Genomic DNA, 25,347 nt, shown 5'->3' with positions numbered 1-25,347 from the left:
AACTTTTAGATAGACTATGACCATTAATCATGCTGGTTTTCTATTTCGATATACTTAGAGACGTGCCGATATATCTTCTCCGATGGGATCTGTCTTCGTTTTGGGATATTCCACGCCGACGTACCGCCGAAACGCCAGACGACAAGCCCATTCTCACACCCCTTATGGTGGGAGGCATGTTTTCAATGAAAACCTCGTATTTTCATTCGCTCGGCACTTTCGACGAAGGTATGGCGGATTATGGAGCGGAAAATGTGGAAATGTCATTCCGGGTGAGTTTTAGCTTCGAATTTCTGCCATTTGATTCAATTAGGAAAGTATCGACGTCTCTCCTTGCTTTGGGATACGTGTCTTGATTTCGAAACGAGGTAACTGGACCTGCAAGTTCAAATAGTATATTGCCGTTGTTCGATAGCACAATAATTACAATAACTTTGCAGGCCTATTTTGGTACTTGCACAAACAGAAGTAGGCTACTTCATTCGGTTTGGTAAGTTTAAGTATTACAACTTCACGTGACTTGGAAATTATTTACGGACATCGCTGTTTGATTTGTATATATTTGCCAGAGGTGGTCAAAGTAGTCAAGAAAGCTACTCAAGTAGAAGTAGAAGTAACGACGAAAAAAATCTACTCAAGTACGAGTAGAAGTACTTTTTCCATAAGCAACCTAAAACTACTTGAAGTAGAAGTAGAATTAACTGACTTTAAATCTACTCAAGTAAGTAAGTAGTTGTGAAAACGATCGTAATTCGTTCGCATGGATTGTGAAAAGCTGCAAATTGAGCTATGCGAAAGATGCAGAGCTTGATTTATATTGATGCATACCAGCAGGTATCCAATTTTCGACAGCATAAGCATTCGTCCACATAATGGAATGAAAATGCTATTATTGATATGGTGCTGCGATACTAATCCTGAGTTTACTCGAACAGCCCGTTTCAGAAAATATCATGGTATGGCGCCCTCTCCCATATTATAAGCCCCGTATGGTGTAGTAGAAGAGAAATACGGAGAAATTGTATCGGATACGGTGTAAACACTTTGCGCGATCAGTAAACGTTGATAAAAAATATGGTGGTTCGTAAAATGTCATATTGTGTAGCTTTATTTCTGGAACTTAAAGGCATTACTACACTTGCTTCTCTACTTCAACATGTGTGTTCTCCAGACAAAAGAACTGAAAGTAATTAGAACTCAAAGTATGAAAATGGTATTAAAAGATAAATATAGGCTAAATACTCTTCTAAAGCGGAAAATTAAATTCATGTCCTTGGTTCAGAAAAGTTTCTAAGGTAATATGCTAAAACAGGTCTAAAGCTAAAATAAAGTCAGAGTCCACTTTTCCAGATTCCGACACCCCATGGACTGCTAGATTACAATATGATAAGTATATGCTAGAATGCGAAACATCAGTTTCAAACGTTATGATGGACCAGATAAACTGTGATGAAATATTTTATGTTGGCGACAATGCGATGTGAACGGAACCACGCAACCCGCCTCCTAAATTATATTCATCGATACTTTCGTAAAATCATACTGGTCACTCCACATCCACTGTGTGCGAAGCACGACAAAAATTCTGGGTTTTACTCTCAACTTTTATGAAAATTAAATGTTGATACTCCGTGAAAACATCCACGAAATTCCTCAGGCTTTCTTCCTGATTGGAGGATTAAACTACTTCTACTTGACAAACTGAAAACAGCGAAAAGTAAGTAAGTAGTTCACAAAAAATTACGAAGTAAAAGTACTAGTAGCGAAAAAAAAAGATCTACTTGAGTAAGTACCAGAAGTAGAGAAAAACTACTTGAGTACCTCAAAAAAGTAGAAGTACTTCGTTACTGACCACCTCTGATATTTGCAGATATGGATGTGCAATGGGTCGATGGAGATTCACCCCTGTTCTCACGTCGGTCACATGCACCGACACGGCTTTCAATATCAAATGAGCGATTGGAACCGCAACAGCGTACGGGTAGCCGAAGTCTGGATGGATGACTACAAGAACGTATTTTATGATGCAGTGCCGGGCGTGCGTCAGGTGTCTGTCTAACACGGAGTTTTTACGTAACCATAGCGATTCGTAGGCTACATGGCATGTGACGATGCCTCTCCAATTTAAGTGAACTGATCAGTAAGATACTTTCTTACTCCGGCGGTTATGTCCTTAGAATACTTCTGCTTGGACTTGAAGGGGTTTCAGACAGAACTATACTTCATTTTCTCAGTTTCAGTTAGGTAGTGTACAGTAGAGAGTAGTAAAGAGTAAAATACAATGTGGTTTTGGGATGAGTAGCCTACGCATCGCTCTAACGGGTGAAAATATCATAACAACCAGGTGAAATATCACGTTATCCGAATATATTTTCAAAGATTCTACTTAAATTTGTAGTGTCATTGGTACTTTTGTGTTAGTCGCGGAGATACATTTTTCAATTTTGAAAGTATGCATTGCCGATTGACTGCCAAAAGTATGCAAACCCTAACAAAGATCTGCTACTACTTTTTGAACCTTTCATTTTCTGCCTCCACTTGAAATAGTTTTGACATGCCTTTGAAATCGCTACTTCCTCTTGTAATTGATGGGAAATTTACTATATTATTGCTACTTCTGTTTGAGCAACGCTGACTGGTTGAACAACATCTAGCATATATTTTATTTAGGTTCACTTCGCTATGAATATACTATTCAATCTTCTATTGAAGCTCTGCACCTCTAAGAAGCTCTATCATAAATATGCGATTCATGTCTATAGTCTATTGCAGTGGTTCCCAACCTTTTTGTCTTCATTCCCCACTTCAGATTTATTCCGAGCCTTCATTCCCCACCACGACATAAACAGTACTTTGCCAGCCCCGCCAAAAAAACGTTGGTCTTGGGGCCCCAGAACCACCTCAGCCCCGCTGAGCCTGTACGCTTTATCCCTGCAACTTGTCAGTTACATTGGGTCTACTGTTTAGTGCGTCGCCTTATTTCGACTACACGCGTGGCGCAATAGCGCAGTATGGTATAATCTGCGGCTGCAACACCAATGGGCTGATGGTTCGAGTCCGACCGATGTCGACTTCAGAATTCCTATAACTAAGTGTTAGAGGTTTATCTAGGCACCTCCTCGCCACTTCATCCGCGTAAGTGGTGTCTTACAAAAAGCCTATAAGTGGGCCGTGCTATACGTCGGCGGCTACGGAATAAAAATGAAAGATGTAGGCCTGGTGTAAAGGACCATTGTAGTCGACAGAACCATGAATACCCCAAAAACATATCGATGAAACGCGCGAGGCGCGAAAAATTTATGTAATTCGTGTTTCAATCGGCCAATATGATAGGGAATTGCATATATTTTGCTATCAATTTTTTATCGCCTCTCTGCTCACGTGATCAGATTTGCCGGTAGAGCTGAGTGAGGTGTGTTAGAAAAGGTAGGACCCCTAAATAAGAATTGAACATCTTCGGACGGACCCGTTGGTATATTGACTTCGTTACATTATGCTATTTCGTGACCTCCTATCTGTTATGTCATAAAATACGGAAATCGCCAAAACTAAAAGGCACACACGATTTCGAATTGGTATTGCTTTACTGGCAAATAATTTTTCCCTGCGGGATGGTATGTGTCCTGTGGGGTTCAGATCTATACTGTACTGTATAAGTGTATATACATCAAAGTTTTGGGACACAACAAGAGCATTCATTCTCGGTGAAGGTCTTCTCGCTGCTGATCGTTCTGGCAGACTTCTCGGAGTTGCATGTTACATGGCCGATAACTTCATATGCCATTGTGCGTCGTGGCGCAGTTTTTCTATAATTTCTATGTATTTTCGTGGGGGAAGGGTAACAAATAATCAGATATTCGGCAATATTAAATCGCGGGGGGGGGGTGGAGTGCGGCAGTTACGGTCCTGTTCCCCACTACCCAGCACTTTTGTCATCACGGAGCAGCTATTTGCTGGTTTGACTACACAAGACACACAACCACACCAGCACGCAAGACGATCGCCTATAACTGCAACATAAAACGTATTGTGAACCGATACCAGTAACGCTGAAAATTTCGCGAAAGCGTTATTTCACGTCAACTAGTCGTGCTGGATGCGTTTGTGACGCCATCATTGGTCATACAGAGTTAAAAATGAGGTTTTGTGAACAACACGCTATATAATTTTCGATACATACATTCCAGTGCAGTTAACTGGTAAGTGGTAACGGTAATTGTGCAATGGTTGTTCAAAAAAAACTTTTTTTTTCCAAATCTCACTCGCCTACTGACTAAATCGTCAGGTTGTCCAAGAAAACGATGCACACCAAATTTGACTCAATTCTAACCAGTCACGGCCGTGCAATCTTGAATTGAAATTTTTAATTTATTGAAAAAAAAAAAAAAAAATCTCTAATTTTTCTGTCAACCCCATGAAATTGTTGAGCTGTCTTCAAAGACGATGCAAAACAAATTTGAGTCAATTCCGACCAGTAGAAGCGGAGTTATTCGCGTTTTTCGTTGATATTTCTCGGATTATCCTAGAGCCGGGGATTATCAACGAAAAACTCAAATAGCTCCGCTTCTACTAGTCGGAATTGACTCAAATTTGTTTTGCATCGTCTTTGAAGACAGCTCAACAATTTCATGGGGTTGACAGAAAAATTTGAGAAATTTTTTTTTTTTATTTTTTTAATAAATTAAAAATTTCAATTCAAGATTGCACGGCCATGACTGGTTGGAATTGAGTCAAATTTGGTGTGCATCGTTTTCTTGGACAACCTGACGATTTAGTCAGTAGGCGAGTGAGATTTGGAAAAAAAAGTTTTTTTTGAACAACCCTATTGTGCATGTGTCTCCGTGAATATGTAGACTGTCCTCTATATAATTTTGAACAAATGCGTCTATTCCCCACCAGACACCATTGAATTTCCCACCAGTGGGGAATTCCCCACTGTTTGGGAACCACTGGTCTATTGAATAATAACACTGCATGATATCATCGAAAAACTGCTCTGTGCTCACTGCTCATTGGTGATTGCTCAATCCATCCAATATCTCTATTTGCTCCCAAGCTCAATGCCGGAGACTACTCCGATCGGCTGAAGCTGCGGGAAAGACTTCATTGCAAAACGTTCGACTGGTATCTGGACAACGTTCACCCGGAACTCTACGGATACTCTAATAGCGGAAAACTGTTCTATGGTGAGGTGAGGCAACTTGACTTGTCAAAGATGACTCGTCTTGACCGTAGGAGATCAGAAACCGAGTGCTTCTGCTTTTCCGTAGGGCTCAAGTAGTTTTTTTCCGACTTGCACACTTTACCGTATTTCCACTTCTACTCAATGATATTTAGGAAATACCTATACTTGTACTTGTAATTGAGTATAGAAATTGATGACATTAGTTCTACTTCCACACAAGTAGAAAGACAGACTACTTGGACGACCTCTGAGAGAGAGAGAGAGAGAGTCTTTATTTTTTCATCGAACCAAAATACATAACAAACGGCAGTGATGGTGGTACAGAAAATATGCATGCACAGTATTCGGTATTAGATAGGAATGATCGATAAGACCGTGAAGGTCATCTAGTCTGATCACACCAGCATCAAACAGGTACACTTGACTCTGAACAGTCTGGCTGTAAAGAAATGTTTAGTTAAAGGAAAATAGAACAAAAATTAAACAATGGTGGCAAATGATCAATGAAGCAATGTATGGGCGAGGTAGAGCAACAGTGTCTGGTCTTGACTTGATCTAGACACAACGCGATAGAAACACAATAATACTCAAGACTGCAATACCGAGTCGGTATTACTATAGTCATTACATATTACACATCAGCAAGAGCTTACAGGGAGATATGTTAGGCCATCACTTATATATTCATTTATTTATTGATTCTCACATCATAAGCAAACACCGAATACGCCTCATTGTAACGATGAGTAAACTATTCTTGAAATTGTAGTTATAAGTCTTGCCAGTGGTAGCTTTTGAGGTGGGTGAGGTGGGCGGTCGCTCGCCCCCCTGGTCGAAGGCCCCCTTCTTTGGTCAATCATTAAATCTCTGCATTTGTTACAAAAATCCAATATCCCGATAATCATCGAGTCTCTGCATGCGATAGAGGTACTTAGTTTTGATGTAGCCGATCCTTGCAACTATATACAATTATAGATATAACATAATCCAGCACCTGGCTCAAACCTTGACGTGGTGTGCTGGCTCATTACTAATGTCAGCCGATAGCTTTCCAGATTAGTGTGGGTCTATTTAGCCTGCAGCAGTTGTATCGCTATTCTATTATTTCACGCTTCATGCCATACATCTTCAGCATGAAGGCATGAGTTATAGTTTACTGGTTCACTTCTTTTATAACTTGACAACGTATGATAGAAGAAGGTTCAGGAGCTAGAGAAATTCAACATTCCGGATTGCTTCAAAGGCGTGTTATACTGTCGTATACACATCACGTAATCGCATCCCATATGACGCACTAATATGAAGGTGGTAACAATAGATGCGAAAGGGGGCCTGAGTCCCCCATAAGCTGCGATTACATACTTATAGCGCCCCTCCCCCAGAAGTATCGCACAGTGTGCCCCCCCCCCCCAAATCGTGGGGCCACCACTGAGTGTTGCCACATAGGCACCAATTCTTCATTTTGTATGTGTATGCCGACTGCCGAGTCTTGTGATCTCACAACCGCCCCGGATCAATGAGATCGTCGCAGTCATAGTCGCTCGAGAACGCATTTTACCACCTGCCATTGGATATATCCACCACATGCAATATGTAAACTGTTAAACGACTGATGCATTGTTTTGATACCCGCACTGAACTCATCAATATCAAGCTCCATGCAGCAATGTTGAAATATCTTGACCAAGGTCTCGTTTTGTGAATGGCTTGACTTGAGATTCACTACCCTAAAATGACTTGACATTGACTCGATTCGGAATCGACGTATAATAGATATGGCATGACTCGAGACTAGGAGAAAAAATGTTCGAGTCATTTACATGTTATCGATAGCAAGGCCACTTGATCAATAGTAATATTATGGTCACTGGATTCCATTTGGTTTTACATTTTCGACATCGTTATTTCCGTCAGTAGCGACATTAAAGACAAGACTGTTCCGACATACCTGTAACTGCCTTCATGATGACCCGAGTGGAATCATAGTATCACTCGAACCATGCTTTAATATATATTCAGATTGGTGAAAAAGAACTAACATTAGTCCTTCATTTGCAATATTGACGTAATCGGGGGCCAAATTTCTCCTATACGCTCAAACACCATTTTCCTCTTCACAATTTTTTTTATAGCCTTCATGCAGTATTTTAGTCAATAAACGTCGCTTGCGATGAGTTAAACTCCCATACTATATTGGATGGAGCATTGTCGTCAATCTAAATAACTGAGGTGACTCATATCGTTTTAGTAGTTTGGAATGACATGACACCAAACCTATGCAACCATGCGTATGCAAGTGCCAAGTGCCGAATTAAACATGGAGAAATCTCTAATAACCCGTCCCAGACCAGCATTGAACCGAATCCAGCTCGTCTGAGATGCTGTTCCTGCATCGCAGAAACTTTTGACTAGCCAGCCTATTCAATGCAGCCTCTAATGCTAGAAATTCATGCATTTGTGTCATTCCAAAAGTGGGCTAGCGAGGACTCAAGCGCAACACTTTGTCTGGACACTGGCGGGGCGATAGATCAGCCGTTGATTCTCAGGGAATGTCACGGAATTAATGAGAAGCAAGTAAGCTCAAGTAGATATGCAAGTTGAATCAAATGGTTCACGCATTACTTAGGAAATTGCCGTAATCCGAATTTCTCGTGATTTAGAAATTTTCCATATCTATTCGGAAGGAATTCCGGAACGACCGCAATTGTCTTCATCCACGTGACTCCTCCGCAATTTTAAGCCAATGCGCGTCTGGTGCGCAGGAGCAGCAGTGGTCTTTTGATAGGGTAAACCTCTGATCTTGCCTGATAACTGACGGGCGATAGATTGCATTTCTTTGCGATTGTTTAGAAACATGGAAAGCCGCGAATACTGGGCAACGGGATAAAATTAATGGGTGAGGTGAGAGACGGTATTTTAGATTTTGGCAATGTCAAAATATATATCTTCCTTTGTTTATTCGCTTCGAACTATAGTATCCGTCATGTTGGTGTCGACGCACAGTTGAATAAAGTTGTATAAAGACACTATATCAGTGGTTCCCAACCTTTTTGTCTTCATTCCCCACTTCAATTTTATTCCGAGTCTTCATTCCCCACTACACAAAACTATCGTCGTATTTCATTTTGATTTTTGTCATTACGGAGCAGCTATTTGCTTGATTACACAAGACACACAACCACGCCGGTACGCAAGACAATCGCCTATAACTGCAACATAAAACGGATTGCGATCCGATACCGGCAACCCTTAAGATTTAGCGAAAGCGTTATTTAACGTCATATACTGGTAGTGCTGGATCAATTGGTGAATGCTTGGTAATCCAGAGTTAAGACTCAGTTTTTGTGATCAACACGCCATATAATTTTAGATTTATACATTCCAGAGCAGTTAACTGGTAACGTTAATCGCGCACGTGTCTCCGTAAATATGTAGACTATTCTGTATATAATGTTCAACACATGCCTCTGTTCCCCACAAGACATCATTGAATTCCCGTCAATGTGGAACTCCCCACCGGTTGGGAACCGCTGCACTATATTGATCAGTGAACACATCTGATGTCGTTGTTGTTTGTGGTAGCCTATTCGCGGTGTTTTCCGACTGCAATGGTCATTTACAACTGGCCGATATTCTTTACTATGATTTTCGTCGGATGTCAGTGTCAATAACGTTCTACAATGACTGACGTTCTACATGAAAAGCAGTTCACGCAGTGACCGGATCTGCTTCCATGTGCTTGTATCGCGGCTTCGAATAATCCATTTTCATCGAACAATTTGTGTACGGCAGTGGGTGGTTTAATGGTGCAGAATTCAAGAGAATGGGTTGGGATTCGAGCTGGGCAAAATACTTGACTGATTCGGTTCCGAGTCGAGAGTTTATCTCTGTGGGCTGATGATTGCAAACTCGTGCTTTCTCTTGAAGGTGCAGTACCTCAATATGCAGTTCAATAATATATTCTAAATGGGTTTATTTCAACATAAATATGTAATTCGTGCTCACTCTTTCGCAAATCACAAACCCAACTCGCCCCACATTTTACCGCTTGAGACCTTCCTTGAAACGTGATGCGAAGAAAACTTCTGATCGCAGTATAGCTTACGCTTCCAAACGCAGTTTTTTAATTACTGTGTTCTGTCTTGGGAGAAATATGCCTAAATGGAAAGCCCATAACCTTTTGATCCACAATACATGCTGCTACTACTACAGGTCTTTCGGCACCCGCCTATATCCTTTCATTATATCTCAATCTTGTGGAGTATTGATTTGACAAATTTTTACTAAAATGATGATGAAAATATGCGCTGTGATGTTATTCTATCTGAAGGAGTTTTTGATATTTGTCATGTCAGACAGTGTTATGAAGGACTGTGACGTACGAACCACGGCGGTTTGGTTACCGTAAATAGGTGTTCGGTACCGGCCCTCATCAGCCGACGTGACGACGACTGAAAAGGAAGACGTGCCGGTAGCTGAACGTCGTTTTTTGAGCGCCGGTACAGTACGGCACCACATTTGCGTACTTCTAATAGCCTATACAAGTAGGACTGAAGCTCCTTAAGAAAAGTATTTCTACCCAGCTATATGCAATATGATTCCATATTTTGGATATTCCAGATGGGAAACATCAGACACGCGTCTGGGAAATGCTTGGAGGCGGTGTCCAATACAGTTCAACTACTGCCGTGCACTGATTCCAAGTCGCAACTGTGGCGATTGCGGGACATGTCGTCGGAAAGAGTGCCCGTTGCCGGTACATAGCTTCGGATCGTGACAAATCGTCTCGCTGCTGAGTTCGTGAGTCGGCATTGAACGATCATCGTGTAGCCTATCTGTAATGAGGGGTGACGCAGCATGTCGCACGAAGTGGGACCAGTATAGACGCAACTGGCATTATTGGCATATGAGAAGCTATGCGTTATTATTTACTGTACTCAGTATCGAGGTTTGCATGAAGCTATGAACTTCAAGTTCGTAATGGAAGATGGCGAGTATGCGCAGTGATGTCCCATTTTCCATGACTTAAAAAGAGGAAGACAGTGCTTTTTGAATCCCTTTTTGCATTCGACTCTTACAACAAAACTATATAATAATGACTATTTCCAATTGACTACACGCGTTATCTGTTTTACTTCTACTATCAGCTTTCATTATTTATTGATTTCACACGACGTTACAGTTGTACAATGCATGTACAAACCTGCTGGTTTTTACACCGGATTATTTACTGGAGTGGTTATCATTCGTCACTATTCCTGTTTAACTGACAAAGCATTGATGGGGGAGCGGTTACTTCCATCCTCCATGATATAATGTAGGCCTATATAGTACTGCATATAGACGACATAGTTCATATCGATTCGTATCATCGTTATATGCAATACGAGTATCGTAGATGCTCGTAACACTGACTCTAAACATTATCTGCTGATATTACATAAATTTATAGCAAGTCTCGTGCCTGATCTTCGGAAGTATTAATTTCCTCGTAAAAATGCTTGTTTAAAACTATCCTCTGCAACTGTTCGAGAATTGCGTGCTTTCAGATATTTTTTCACTTTATCTTTCGCATTTTTACAAGGTAACCGTGCAATTTCTTTGTATATGGGTTTCAGAACTATATGCTAACAGAAGTAGGCCCTACTACAGATGGTTCACAACCTGCGTTATGTTCCATTATATAAACTGCTGCTACATGGAATATCTTAACTCAACAGTGCGCACGTCCAGTGGTTACTAGAGATGGCGATTGAGCTATGCCTAGTAACCGGTTACGTCCGTCCAATATGAATACGGGGCAAAATATGAGACGGAGCTATAGCGCTGTGTTTATTGATCGATTTTTAATAAAAGAAGAAACATCGTCTGGATATTCCTTACTTCAATAAATTGTGCATGTACCCGCGTTATAGAATCTGATCATTAACGGTTAAGAACCTGACCGATTCCTGAGCTGTCGACTTCTAGCTAGGATTGTGTTTAAAACAAAAATCAATTTAAAACCAACATGTTTAAGGCCCCAAGGTACTGCTGGACTCACAAAATTTTCTATTTTTTTATTGCAGAATCCTAAAGTATGAAACTAGTTTTTTTCAAAAATGTATTGTTCTTGTCTGATTTCGAATTAGAAGTATGTTAAAATACGATTTGAAATCTCCCATTTCCGTAGAAAGTCTTCCCCATACAATTTCATTTATTTACACTCACTCAAAATTGTCTATAAGCCAGGGTTGCCATCCACATGGATCCAAAAATAAGGACAGTTTAAAAATTATATTAGAACTAAAAATGAATTTTTGTACATACTTTGGATTTATACGAGCCGCGGCATATCACACTCCATACTTTGCGCCAGAAATAATAAAATGTTCCAGCAACTCCTCGTTATTACAAAGTTCTTCATGGTATCTCACGACAGCTCAGGTCTAGGTTTACCTTTAATTGTAACTCGGATTTTAATTCTATTCGATGTATTGCTAAAGATTTCATCATTTCACCACCACATACAATGAAAGATATGAAGGTGTCGAAACGACTTGGAGCAGTCTTGAAAATCAGACACCCACCTGGCCTGGCCGTTGTAGAATAGGAGGAATGCACGGTGCACAGTGAATGAAAAGTAAAAGAAGATAATATAAGAGGACAGTAGACGAAAAAGGTGACACGTGTCGTGCTATGATCACTCACTGCCTTAACTATCTCTATCTCACCAAATAGAAGTCAAATCATGTGGTGTGTATTCCACGGGAGTTCCTTTCATTTATGATGTCATAAAATCTCGACGCAAAAGCAAAATTTTCGAATATTATGAAACACAGATACCAGAGTAATCTCCATAACAATGAAAAATTAGAGGCTGATTGTGGGAGTTCCAGGGCCACGAGCGGATTAGAATTTATATTTTCGTAATCAATACAGAAACAGCTTTCGATTGATACCTGTTTTACCAAATTTAATGCTCGGCAAGCCGGTCAAAAATGACCGTAAAATTGCCTGTAGCCAAATGGAAATTGTGACGTGATACAATTTCACTGAAGCGTGAGATTCGCCAGTGTCGACACCATATAGGACACTATGGTTAAAATTTACTATTTATGTCCCGCTTGATCGGTATTGGCAAGAATTTGTTTTAAAATGTTTGGAGCTTTGGTGTGACTGGAAAGCCACTTTGCTCGTAGGTGAAATTGTAATAGATCTCAGTTTTGTATCTTTGCACGAAGTAAGCTATTGTAGGGATGCTCTGAGGACCCTTGAAGACCAAGAGACCAGAAGACCTATTTTACACCACGGACCCAAATACATTTCTCGTCAAGCACAGATGATTCGGTCACAGCACTGGATTATACCGGCCCTGCCCAAGCACGCAGAACTGGCTGATGTGACTCGTTTTTCTATGAACAACTGTAACATCGTGATATGCTTAGCAACATTCTTGAAACTCAGCATAATTTAATACGTCACGCGGCTCCTCTCAGATTTGTATTGAATTTAAATTACCTGTCATCGTCATACGGTCGAAATCCAAGGAATTTCGATCATTGGTCTTAAAATTACTGGAAAATACTTCCATGATTCTAAGGTTCATTTGCAATTGCGAACCTCCGAAATATTAAGTTTCGTACCATCCACATATAGTATAAATATCAATTCGTATAATTTCATGTCGTCCTGTTACCACACCGTGCCAATTTAAGTGATCTCGCTCACCCAAACGTTTATTGCGTGGTACGTTAAACGTATAAACTCGCGTTACAAGCCTTGTACAATACGACATTATATACAACCGGACTACTACCGCACGAAAAAAAGGACATGGCCTGTGTTACGATAAATCTATCGTACCACCAAATTCCTGTATACGATCAATTTTGAAGTTTGGTATTATAATTATTTGCTGTTTTCTCGCTTGTCCGAATGCTATACAGCACAGTAGTAGCAAGACTGGCCTACAAAAACCTTTACTCAACCTGATATGAATGAATTAATTGAACATTAATCCCGCCTGTATTTCGACAAAGTTCACATGCCATTGTACTGAAATTTATCAAGTATACTGTTCAACACAGTGGTGAAAAAGCCGTATCACACGAATCGCACCAGGTTAATACGGTCAGCAGTAGGAATTTTCAGTCGTTAATTGAAAGCTGCTAAATCCCGACACCATGTTCGTGCTCTCTTCTCTCAAATAAGATTCAGAGTTGACCTTCGAATCCAGGCGGTGCTGGCCCGCCTTATTCGCCCATGGCGGACAGCCGTACTTTCCTTTGCAGCGGTAGAACAAGATGAATATGATGAAATAGACGAGCGGCAACAGGATTACGAGCAGAAGGCTGCCAGTAATGTCGCTGTAAGGTATGGACAAGTTTAGATGCTGATGACATACACGCAGCACAGCTGATCGGGCTCGCCTATCACCTAGCGCGCTGTATTGACATTCGAAAAATCCACACATCAATTGTCAGGGCTAGGGTTGCATTTAAAGCAAATGGTATTTTTAAACGTTTCCTTTGAAACATGTTTTAAACAGTGTTCTGAATAAATCACTTGATTTGTTTTCAAGTTGATTACTGAAGCTCTGTACCTCCAAGAAGCTCTTTTTTCAGGTTGTATAATTATACCGCAATTGTGTAAAATCTTTCGAAAAGACATGTAGGATGTGCCTAACGACGATTTGCATCCGATATTTAGTCTACCTATACCATATGGAATCATTCAGTGGTGGCATTTGGGGTGGGCGAGGTGGGCGGTCGGCCACCCCCTGGTCGAAGGCCCCCTATTTGGATGATGCGCTTTTTCAAGGATGATAACGAATAAACATGGAAATCCGTGTACCGAGCAAGAATATGATTCCGTACAGATGTGTCAATCATCATCAAATCTCTGCATTTGTTAGAAAAGTCCCGTATCCCGACAATCATCACGTCTCTGCATGCGGTAGAATATCTTAGTTTTTAAGTAGTCCATCCTTGCACACATGCAATAATAGACATGGCCGAATCCAGCACCTTACCGCGGTGAAAGATAGATGATAATAAGAGATGGGAAAAGGGGCTACGGTTCGAAGCTTATAAGGGCCCCCCGTTCGTAGAGCCTCCACTGGAATCATTAGAACCCTCGAAATCGTCGTCGGTTTAACATTTATAGCACGTCGATATACAGTACATTATATATCATTGGTACGGAATAGATGTTCTGATGATGATGACAGCCGACCGTAAAAATGCTGCATGACGATGTAGTTTTGGTTAAAAATAGTTTTCGTCCGATTAAGACCAGGGTCGCAAGCATTTTTCGTCAAGGAGACGCATTTAACACATATTTTCTAATTGTCAATGACAGTCCATTGTGACGTCACAATTAATGATTCTTGACGTGGTTGATAAAACAACAAGAAAAACATGTTTTAAACAAGGGTTATCTTTTAAACATTTTTTTTACATGCAACCCTGTAGTCAGGGCCGTGGGTGGATTTAGATTTTAAAGCGACAATTGGCTACTGTTGTGCTATACTTTGCGTAAATAGCTTATATAATAATTGGTTCGTAGCATTTAAAGTTGCGATGTCGCTAAGTTGAGTACCCAACGAATTACTCTGTAGAGAGCTAGCGCACTTAAAATTGAGCGCATTTAAATATTTTCAAATCCAAATTTCTGTAAAATATGAGTCCCGAGTCATTCTAAAAGTGGTCACTGGTCTGGTCAGTAATGAGAAAACTTCTACATGTTCGTAGCACTCAAGAATAGATCCCGACCGATTAAATCGGTTCGCCGATAATATCGAGTCGATATCACACTATCAAATAATTATCGGTATCGGCCATTGGAGGCGAAAAAATATTGGCAATTTTTGTGCCGTCACAACATGGTGGTAGGAAGTCAGAAAACTATAATCCTTGACCGCTAGAATGGAAATATTGCCGTCTTTCATACAGGTCACACTTTCAAAGCGTCGAGATGCAGTCTTTCTGGTTTATTTCATGTTCGAGTATGACGATGACGATGGCTGTAAAGCTGTTGAAATAAATGCTCTAAGGGTCCAAGGTTTTGGAAATACGCCTTTTGAGGTAGATTCGGCTGTATACTTCGGTGTTGTCGGTGAAGGTGTTAGATATCGGTTGGATAGGAATTGGCCCAAAAATCCGAAATCGGTCGGGCTCTCTACTCGAGAAGAATTTGCATATTTGCATTACTTACTCAAGCGGTCAAGATTTTTGGCTATACTTACGTTTCTCCGTAACAGTTTTCAGATTTAGGCAGAATCAAGCCTAGAATACTTTCCCTTTACTTACTTGACAATCTCTACTTCTATTCGAGTAGAAATACACCGCGATGATTACTTCGACCAACTCTGGTCATTTCACATTTCTCAAACATCGAGTCCGAGTCAACTCAAGTGATTATATGACTGTGAGTTGTGACCGGAGTGAAGCCTTTCAAAAACGTGATTATACTCAATTAGCCAAAAGAATGTGTATTAACACCAAAAGGGTGTTACACGAAACAGAATGCAACTCAGAATTATGTACTCGATTTATATCGCGGTATAAAGTATAGTGTCTGGTTTCGTGTGTCATGGGTGTATACTGTGCAAATGTACATTCATACCAGTATATCACGGGTGGTACGCGGGTGCGAATGCACATTTATTCGCTGAGAGTCATCCTAACGCTGCCGTGGATACAGTCTTGCTTACCTGCACAGAAAAGGATCGTCAAATGTTTCGGTGAATACTAGAAAAGGTTGAATTTGAATCGACTTGAATTCCACCCTCACTGTCCAGTCAGTTTGTTCGCCGTTTACGTCGACATTCTCCAACTGTATGGTAGTGTTGGTGTCGTCTTCCTTTTCGCATTTATACGCGCGCTTTATGTCGATGCCTTTCGAAAGGTCCGGAGAGTACAGTTTCAGATTGTCGGGTTCCATAGCAGCGTGTACTTCGTGTTTCTCGTCGATTTTTGCTCTTATCGCGAGCGTGGTGAGGTTCCACGTGCCGTAATCGCAGCTGAAATAATTGGTCATTTAAAAATAAGGAGTCTATTGTAAGTGGGGCTATAGGTGAAAACGACTCAGTGTTGAGATCAAATCACTACCTCAGTCATCTCGAGTCATTGCACATTTTAATTTGAGTCCAGTCAAGCCAATCGATTTTCGAAGGTGACTCGAGTCCAGTCAAGTCACTCGTTTTTTGGAGGGGACTCGAGTCACGTCAAGTCAAGTCACGTCACGAGTCAAGTCAAATTGAATTAACGAAGTATCAGTAACGATTCAAAGTCATTATACATGTTTCTAGGCGAGTAAAAGACAGAATAATCGGCCTTTTATCGTGAATGAAATAACGAATATAAAGTTAAACATGCATACAATAAGGCGTTGTATCGCTCACGTAGAACTGCAAATAAAATACATTAGTAACTGCATAGCTACATGCTACAGTCTGTTATTATCAGCCAAGAGAATCAAATACGAAGCCTCTAGAAGTTTGAACAAATTGATATGGTACAAACGCACTATACCCACCTACACACCTGTGAGAATATAAACCTATAAACTATATTCGCTCGATTTAAATCACACAAGATGATTGGTAAAGGGGATCATTGCGTAATGTAACTACTGAACCATCTAAGAAACAGAGATACGTTGCTAATAGATCAATCTACTGCTACTGCGAAAACGTAAGCTGTGATCATTTCGTTTGTGGTCAATTGTACTGCGACGTACCAATAGAGGGATCAGTGAAACGTACAGTCAGTGTAGGACTGGTTACTCTCACATGTGACACAGGCGTATCGCGAACAATACGAGCCGTTTACTTGATGACTTGAAATTGACTCGTAAATTTTGATCCGAGTCACGAGTCAATCTGCATTTTTGAAGCGCCGAGTCAAGTCAAGTCAAGTCATTTTTGCAAAGTGACTTAAGTCAAGTCAAGTCATACGAAAAAGGTGACTCGAGTCATCTCAACACTGCTATGCGGGTGATTCGATTCCGAGTTGATAATATTCGAGTGTTGTTTTAGGTATTATGGCAACATAACAGTAACAATGACACGAAAGGTTCAAACATAATGCCCTGTAGTGGTGTGGACGCAAGCAAATCTCGCGGGTCACTGCGACTGGGTTACGTCATATTTTCAATTTGCTCAAAGGCGATTAACAACGCTATTTAGACCAGTGGTACCCTAGGGGTCCGCGAAACTTCCAAATTTGCAAAATGGTTGATAACCCGATTTGTACTTTTTAGTTGGAGAAATCATAAGGAAGACTCGTTCCATAACTGCTAACAAAGCGTCAGAATTCACATAAACAGAATGACCGTCGGAGATAAAAATATTCTACTGTGTAGACTCATTTTAATTGTCAAATTTGCAATAGTCTACCGATACACACAGATTGCTGATTAGAGATGTTTTGTTTGGGTTTTGAAAAGAGTTTGTTACAAATATTCATTTTCTTCTGTGATATACATAACCGTTATTCCATAATAACTTTAAGATGAGCTGCGATACAGAAATGACAAGGACAAATGACACCTCAATTTTGGTGCCATATGTGTTGTGATCATACCCCATGGTATCGCCGGCAGCTTTTCTCGTTATTATTACATTTGCCTCGCCCTATCTTTGTGGAAATAGATTGTCGACGCTCGTTCATATCAAATCAACGTTGCGGATATTTAAGACACGCCCGCGTATTACAAGAAATGCAAGTACAAAATTCGCTTTTAAATATTAAAAGCCTTCGTAATTTCTGCATAATAGTATGATGTTATTTTCAAGAAAATTCATTCTGTTGCTGTTTATCGCTAGCGTACAGTTGATATTTTCAGAAAACAGATGACGGTTGCACGATAATTGAGCTAACTTTGAACTAACTTTGGCCTTTGGGAGGGATTCCGTGACGGTTCAACGGGGTCCACGTAGACGAAAAGATTGAAAACCACTGATTTAGACTGACTTGCCGTGCGCAAAATTTGATAAAATTGGCATCAATCGAAAGCTACTGCGTTGCTGACTGCGAAGATAAAATTTTATTCTGCTCGTGGTGTGATCCTGGAACCCCCGAAAATCAGCCTCGAATTTATAATTGTAACGGAGTTTGGTAATGTGACGCAACAACCCATCTGGATTAAGATACCACAGCTGAGCAGCAAGTGAGGAACCGCGCAAACCGCAAGCGTATCGACCGTTGTTGCGCAAGCGATTGAGCATTCACACTCTCACTCTCGTTGCGCAGAATGCGCACTTACTCCTGAGCTTCGGCATCTTATTCATATCATTTTCTACTTGCACTTGTATAGTAGTTTGTCTTCGAAATCGGTATACTTCTAATTGTAATTGAGTAAAAATAGACGTCGTTACTTCTACGGGAGTAGCAACGCTGGTACATTGACCACTTCTGCTGCTGAGTCATGTCGAACTTCGTTTCATATTTCTAATTTGTGATTGACGGGAACACTGAATTAAATTATTTAGCTGCTTAAAAATGTCCTCGCAGACAGAGTTTGCCCAGTGATAACAATCGAGAAGCTCCTGGCTTTAATTTCATCACAGACCTAGATTATAGAAACAAAATCTTATCACAGCCATGGATATCAGCAGCGGGTTGTTATCAGCACAGACTACAAGCGTCGTGTTTAAGCATCTATGTTAAGCACCAACCGCAATCTTCTACAAGAAGATACCAATTTCCGAAATAGTGCGAAGCAAAAGCCGCACTTGGAGATAACTACTAGGGATGGTGTGAACCTCTGAAAGGTTCAGGTTCGTGTGAACGCGAACCTTTTTGAAAGGTTCTGTGTGAACGCGAACGTGAACCTCATGACGTCACGTGACGTCATATTGCTAATTCCAACCCTAAATTTCAGTGAAGTGATAGCCTATATTAATGTACACGATACCAAGCGACGCCGCGCGTCACGTAATGCCACTATGCTGAAGTGCATATTGACGTTTTAAACGTCGCCAAATGTATTAACTGGGGCAAACAACTGATATAATAATCCCATAAAGTCAACATCTTTCGTCCCTGTGCCTACAATTTCAACAAGGAGTTGCAAGGGAATATAAGCTTACGCGGTAACGGTCTAGGTCACACTGGACAAAGTATTCGGAGTCTAGTATTGCGACGTTGATATTGAGCAGAGTGTAAAACGGAGGGTTTTTATACTTGCTGCCGATATCACCCCATTAAAAAGTTGGAGCTGTAGCCAACACGCCAATTGCACGGATTTTGTTTATATGATACAATAAACATATGAAGTCAACATTGACCCCGTACACCTATTAGATTTTTTACATCAGACAACGATATCAATTCCGTTGATTGATTGAAAAAGCATCATTCGTTGACTACAGCTGACTGCTACTGATTTTTTATGCTGCCAGCTCCATGCATAGAGTGGCCAGCAGTTGAAATGCCATAAATTTCAATCAGAGACGTTATAATGAAGTGAAAATTGTATTATAAGAAAAAGGTTCACAGTGCAGAACCTTCCAAGGTTCGTTTGTGAACGTGAACCTCTAAATATCCGATGTTCACACACAGAACGCGAACGTGAACCTCACGTTCACACCATCCCTAATAACTACTAAAACGCACCAGAAAAGTTACTATCAGAAATACATGCATGTCTTGTTTTCAATTCGCAGCCATCATTATCTATAAATGTATGGGAATTGAGCAATCTGGGCGCGAATTAAAATCGATCGATATAGGGTTATAAGTATGAATCTCTAACAGCATCAAATATTAAGATGCGTTACGCACGCATATGTCCGATATCAGTAACGTAGACGCGTATCTGTTCCATCCAGGAATATTTAGACAAAATCTAGATACCCATGGTTCTATCGAACGGGCTGGGCGATAGCCTATATCATACCCGTAGCAATACGTTCTCTTTTCGGATGACCTCAAGCGGCGCGTATTTCTGGCAAATGTCATGTCGACGGCATGGTGATGGAATTTCAGATGAAGACTCGATTCGAAATTTCGATCACACGTGCTCCCATCTGTTGACGCATCTTGAGGTATTGGTATTATGTGTTCTTTGCCACTGGAAATTGAAAGATATCATAGGCGTATAGCGATGTATAATGAAAATCACAGAAAATTACAAATGGAATATTAAGATGTCTAGGTATTGTTGTTATAAGGATGGGCTTAACAGAAACACTTCTACATTTTCTGAGTGTTATGCTCAAGCAGATTGTCACCAATTTGAAAACTTTCTTACGACGTGGCTTGCAGTCAGATAGCATCTATTCCATACTTAATTCATAGAGTTGTGAGGAATTTCAGGATTAATCTGCAGCAGTTCTATAAACAAAGCAGTCATATATAGCCAACCGGCAGCATAGTCACGGAAACAAGTTTCGCAATCGACCCATTTCCGATGGACGCCCTGCTTAACCATACACCCAGCCATAGAAGTGTATCGAGATTTCGAATAGTTGTGGTACAGCGACACGAAATCTTTTGAGACATACACACACAGCGACCTAAACCACTTCTTTTGTGTAGCAGTGTATGTATGTACTTTTTTTTATCTTTGAAAATATTCATTGCCTACATCAGGGGTCACCAACCTTTTTAAAACCAAGAGCTACTTCTTGGGTACGCTCATTGCCACTTAAGAGTATATTTATCAATGATCGAGAAATATATAGTTCGATGCCATTTTCCTCTGTGGAAGGCTGTACGCTTCGATTTGTGGTAGCAGACGAAACATAATACAAAGCTACGTACATTAGTGATCTCTGTGACGTTGGGATCAACCATAATGGCCTAGTCATTGGTATAATTAGATATATATTTCCTAGTCATAGTTGTCCGTTGACATGATTTGAAAGAATCTTCAAATTAACTTCACGAAGTAAATAATTCGAGGATCTAAAACTACCAGTATTTACCCAGCTATATAGCTTTCACACCGCACTATATTCAAATTTCAAGATAACATTTCGTGGTATTGTCAGCCAGTAGTGACTACCGATCAAGTGATACAACGTGTTAGCAACTTCATATTTGTGAAGCACAGCAAATACACAATCATGTCTGAAAGACAAGCTGTTGTAACAGATAACGAGATTGTGTCAATATCAAAGGTAATTGGCATCTATATCCTTGATTTGCGTTCATGAAGTTTTGTATCTCACATCTTTCTTCGTACTTATTTGATGCGCCGGTTATGGTCAGACTAGTTGACCTCCAAGGTCGTATCAATCATCCCCATCCTACCAAATACTATGGTGCATGTTTTCCATATCATCATTGTTGCCGTTTGTTTGTTTTGTATTTGGTTGGATAAAAAATAAAGACTCCCTCTGATGAAAGGCCACCACAATATCTATTCATCCCATTCCAAGTTTCAACTACTTGTAACTGATCTTAATGACGACACGTTATATGGCTCCATTGTGACGCCACAATTCACATGATGAAATTGCCTGCTCGCTGTTCACTCTTTTCTTTATCGCTAAAGGAATATGATAATACACCATTCTAGGCTTACCTGCGATCAGTCAGGACTATTGTTGCATTGAATTCAGCCAGTAGGCAGACTTTCTGGACTTTAGAGTTTTCAAAGTCGATATCGATAACTCTGTAGGTCGTCAGGCTATTTCCCTCTGCTTGGTGCGAATGACTTCTGACTATTGCACTAACGGCATAGAGCACGCTCAAGAGCAGCAGCATCTTCCTACCGTATTTAGCAAACTCCACCTTAATGCTACTACATCTAATATGCAGAAAGATCATGAATTACTGATGAGCGAATGTGAATGCTACTGAAAAGTGGCCCAATCTGATACTGAGCATAATAATTTTCAATCGAGCTTGATTTGGGTAGATGCAACATGATCAACCTTCCGATCATTTTCAGCCTTCCTTTATGATGCGCTAGTCCAGCGTTGTGCAACCTTTTCGACGAGAGGGCCTGATGTTTAATCGCAATCGAACCGCGGGTAGCACAAATAGGTTTTCTAGTAGTCGCAAGACCACGATATTAATTAAAACTGGGTAACGGCAGAGGTGACAGTAACGAAATACTTCTACTTTATCGAAGTACTCAAGTAGGTTTGCCTACAACACTACCTACTCGCGTGGTTCTACTCCTATCTTTACTTAACATTTCCCGTCATTTATGCCGATTTTGACTTGAACCTGTCCATTATATTAGCTGTAAAAGCTGTAAAGGAGGACGAATTGCCAAAAAAGAAGGCATTTAGGCGTGTCCTCGCTAGACATTTTGAAAAACCTCAAAGAGGAGAATGTATGGTGACCCTACTCAGCAATTTATTGGTTTTTAGGCCTGGAATACCCATTTTTTATTAACTTCTAAACAGATACTTCGATTTGAATAAAAATTTGCATCGTCAGTTCTAATTGTACTTGAGTAAGCTTAACATCTCCAGATAATGGTGGATATGGTGGTGGTGAGACTTATCAATAACCTCAATATCCGTCTGCATATAACAATAACTATCAGTAAAAATATCAGGTTATTAAATTCATTATGTCATATAATGTAGCGATTTTAGCGCTTTCTCCCGTCCCTTAGATCACTTTCGCTTCGCTCAATCTCTCCAGACTATTAGGTAAATTAGAGAACGATTTCAGGAGCCGCACAGTGTTCAAAATTGGCTCTTCTTCGTGAAACGCATTTGACCCACCGGCCACATGTTGTACACCCTGGTGCTAATTATTAACTCTCCCTTTCACCCTTAACAACTCCTTATGAAATTTTCGTCTTACTTTAATAGTTTCCGAAACTATTTTTGCCCGTGTTCAATTATCACGCGTTTCGTGGTTTCACCAAGTTATATTCACATCTGGTCCTTGTAATAACGCTCTCAAAAAAATCAAAAAAAGAGAGGACAAATCCTCTTAAAGCGGACGAATGGTAACCCTACCATATACCAGCGGGTCTGAGAGAGGCATTATTCAATCGATCGGCTCCAATGTTAACTCATAATTAATAATGACGTCACAGTGCTCGGAAGTCGTCATTTATTTTAGGTAGTGTTACCATATGTCCTCCTTTAGGAGAACTTGTCCTACTTTTTCAGGAAATTGAAAATGTCCTCCGAGGACGCCTAAAGGTCCTTCTTTATGGAAATCCGTCCTCATTTACAGCTTTTACAGCTAGGCTAATGGACAGGGTCAACTGAAAATCGGCATAAATGACGCGAAATAGGTACTGCAGACAGCCGGACACTCGCGCGGATCATTCGGGAGTCGAATCATAGTGATGACCTTTTTTTAGTCAACACTACAAGATTACCGAACTTTTAGGATTTTGAAAATCTTTCCTCCCTTGCGGTTTCCAAAATATGGTAACCCTATTTTAGGATTTCTACACTACTACACACTCCTTGCACTATATACAATGGTTGATACAGGCTCACTTATACACGAACTCGTTTCGGCGTTGCCTTACTTTGTGTCTAACACTGCATGGCAGGAAACTGCATGTAACTAAGAGTTGGCTTAATTCAAGTGTTAAGACTGCTTTGAAATTCACTTTTAATTTACCATGATGTATGTAGGCGATTTTGTCGTTACAGAAAGGCCATATGTGTCTTTAATGGTTGAACAACTACTTTTAGTATGTCGACGAGGAGCCCTGACAAATATGGTAACAAGTTTATAAAAAGTTATCCCGTGGGATTGAGTATAAATCACTTGTGCGGAATCCACACAATTCAATAGAACTGACAATGACAACTCGTGAACCCACAGTCCCACACTCCTGCAGTCAATACCTGTAAAGAAAGTCAATGTTCGTGCGCGACCTTGATCAAACCTCTAGCACAGACGATTACAGATTTGTTACGTCTCGTACAACACTCGACTGCGCTTCTACTTTATGTGCCCATACCTTACATTTCTAATAGGCTGCCGATCTACACTGATGCATCATCGATTTACCAAGCACAATCTCATGTATTCAATCCAACATGAAATGATTAAAGCTATGGTATCGATCAGTCGTGCCTATGCGAATATTTAAGCTTCTTTGCCCTCATCGCTTCACGATATTACGTCTCTCATGACAGAGATCGCATTTGTTCTTGAGACAATATTTGTTATGTTGTCCAAACTTAGCGAAGATTGTGTAAACATCGCCCATTTCATAGTAGTAGCGGCGACAGTACTTCGTTTGATCCATAATTCCCAAAGGACTTACATTATAGTGCTTTATACATACATGTTCTGTGCATTCCAAGTTGTCTGCATCATAATAAATATGTAATGTTGTGCAGACAGTTAGTTATCTGGCTGCATTATTTATCTCCTAGTGGCAAGTCTAAATGTCAATGTAGGATGTAGAATGTAGATCAGGGGTTCTCAAAGGGTGGGCCATGGCCCACTGGTGGGCCACAGACCATTTTGAGGTGGGCCACAGAGCTATTTAGAAAATTTCAGAATTAATGTAAGTTTAGTTATATTTTTTATGTTATTCGCTAAAAATATATTCGTATTATCTAATTATACGTAGGCTACATAGCTACAAAGCTTTTCATCCGACCCCGATTAGACGTAGTGGCACGTAAGAAGTCAGCATGTATAAATCGAAAACATTAGGGAGAAATGGTGGCTTTTTCTACTGGCTATGACAACCTACGGCTAACAGCAACGAAAATAATTTCAAACGTATAATAACTGGAAGATAATGCTGAAGTAACAAAGTATTACGGCAGCGTCATATGCCGTATGCTGTTGAAAAAGGTATGCAATGAACTCGCAATGAAGTGAAATTGATGTACAGATTTACTGTACTTCGGCAGGCCGTATTATTGTAAGCTAAAATAGCCATAATTGCAAATTATTAGCAACTTCTGGCGAAGGTATACTGGACCACCTCAACGAATCCTAATGGATTGAGGATTTACCAGAGCGTATTAATCTTTGAAGTCGGTTTAAAATGTCCGGCCTGGAAATCATTGTACATAATGAAAGAGTCACAGGAATTGAATTGATTGTATCTTTGGATTGAATATTCTGACATCGCAACTTCAGTTATTTTGGTACAATACATACATCATTTCTCTGTAGTGCCCCATCCACCAATGAATTGTTCGATGCTGGCCCATAATGATGAAAATATTCCCCACAATAGTATCACTAAAGTCTCAATCACACAGTGCGGGGATC

General features: G+C 40.3%; 2 protein-coding genes across 3 annotated transcripts in view; one reads left to right on the top strand and one right to left on the bottom strand.

Annotated features, from left to right (window-relative positions):
• Window positions 1–11,058, top strand: part of LOC145443855 (polypeptide N-acetylgalactosaminyltransferase 6-like) — a 34,214-nt gene extending 23,156 nt beyond the window's left edge. For both annotated transcript variants that reach the window (XM_080321816.1, XM_080321817.1), the window contains 7 exons: window positions 59–272; window positions 1,871–2,047; window positions 5,057–5,191; window positions 7,658–7,759; window positions 7,846–7,971; window positions 8,036–8,086; window positions 9,806–11,058. In XM_080321816.1, the coding sequence (XP_080177942.1) occupies window positions 59–272; window positions 1,871–2,047; window positions 5,057–5,191; window positions 7,658–7,759; window positions 7,846–7,971; window positions 8,036–8,086; window positions 9,806–9,949 (949 nt within the window). In that variant the 3' untranslated portion in view covers window positions 9,950–11,058. The remainder of the gene's footprint in view (window positions 1–58; window positions 273–1,870; window positions 2,048–5,056; window positions 5,192–7,657; window positions 7,760–7,845; window positions 7,972–8,035; window positions 8,087–9,805) is intronic.
• Window positions 11,059–13,173: 2,115 nt separating this feature from the next.
• On the bottom strand, window positions 13,174–21,953 carry LOC145443872 (uncharacterized). Its single transcript, XM_080321836.1, has 4 exons — window positions 21,704–21,953; window positions 20,072–20,245; window positions 15,882–16,190; window positions 13,174–13,533 (listed from the first exon to the last, which is right to left on the bottom strand). The coding sequence occupies exons 1-4, from the start codon at window positions 21,946–21,948 to the stop codon at window positions 13,299–13,301; spliced, it is 963 nt and encodes a 320-aa protein (XP_080177962.1). The 5' UTR covers window positions 21,949–21,953; the 3' UTR covers window positions 13,174–13,298.
• Between the last annotated feature and the right edge of the window lie 3,394 nt (window positions 21,954–25,347).

The sequence above is a fragment of the Botryllus schlosseri genome, chromosome 7 (genome assembly GCF_051294905.1).
Source record: "Botryllus schlosseri isolate E-star chromosome 7, Bs_hap1, whole genome shotgun sequence".
In the NCBI taxonomy this organism is placed as follows: Eukaryota; Metazoa; Chordata; class Ascidiacea; order Stolidobranchia; family Styelidae; genus Botryllus; species Botryllus schlosseri.
Note: the sequence above shows the minus strand (reverse complement) of the source record. Positions and strands in the feature narration are given on the sequence as shown.

Excerpts from the sequence above, each read along its gene's own strand:
- LOC145443872 (XM_080321836.1), bottom strand. The coding sequence starts at position 21,948 with ATGATCTTTCTGCATATTAGATGTAGTAGCATTAAGGTGGAGTTTGCT. Across the intron at positions 20,246-21,703 it reads ATAGTCCTGACTGATCGCAG|TGGCAAAGAACACATAATAC; the intron begins GTAAGCCTAGAA and ends TTCAATTTCCAG. Across the intron at positions 16,191-20,071 it reads AAGAGAACGTATTGCTACGG|CTGCGATTACGGCACGTGGA; the intron begins GTATGATATAGG and ends CAATTATTTCAG.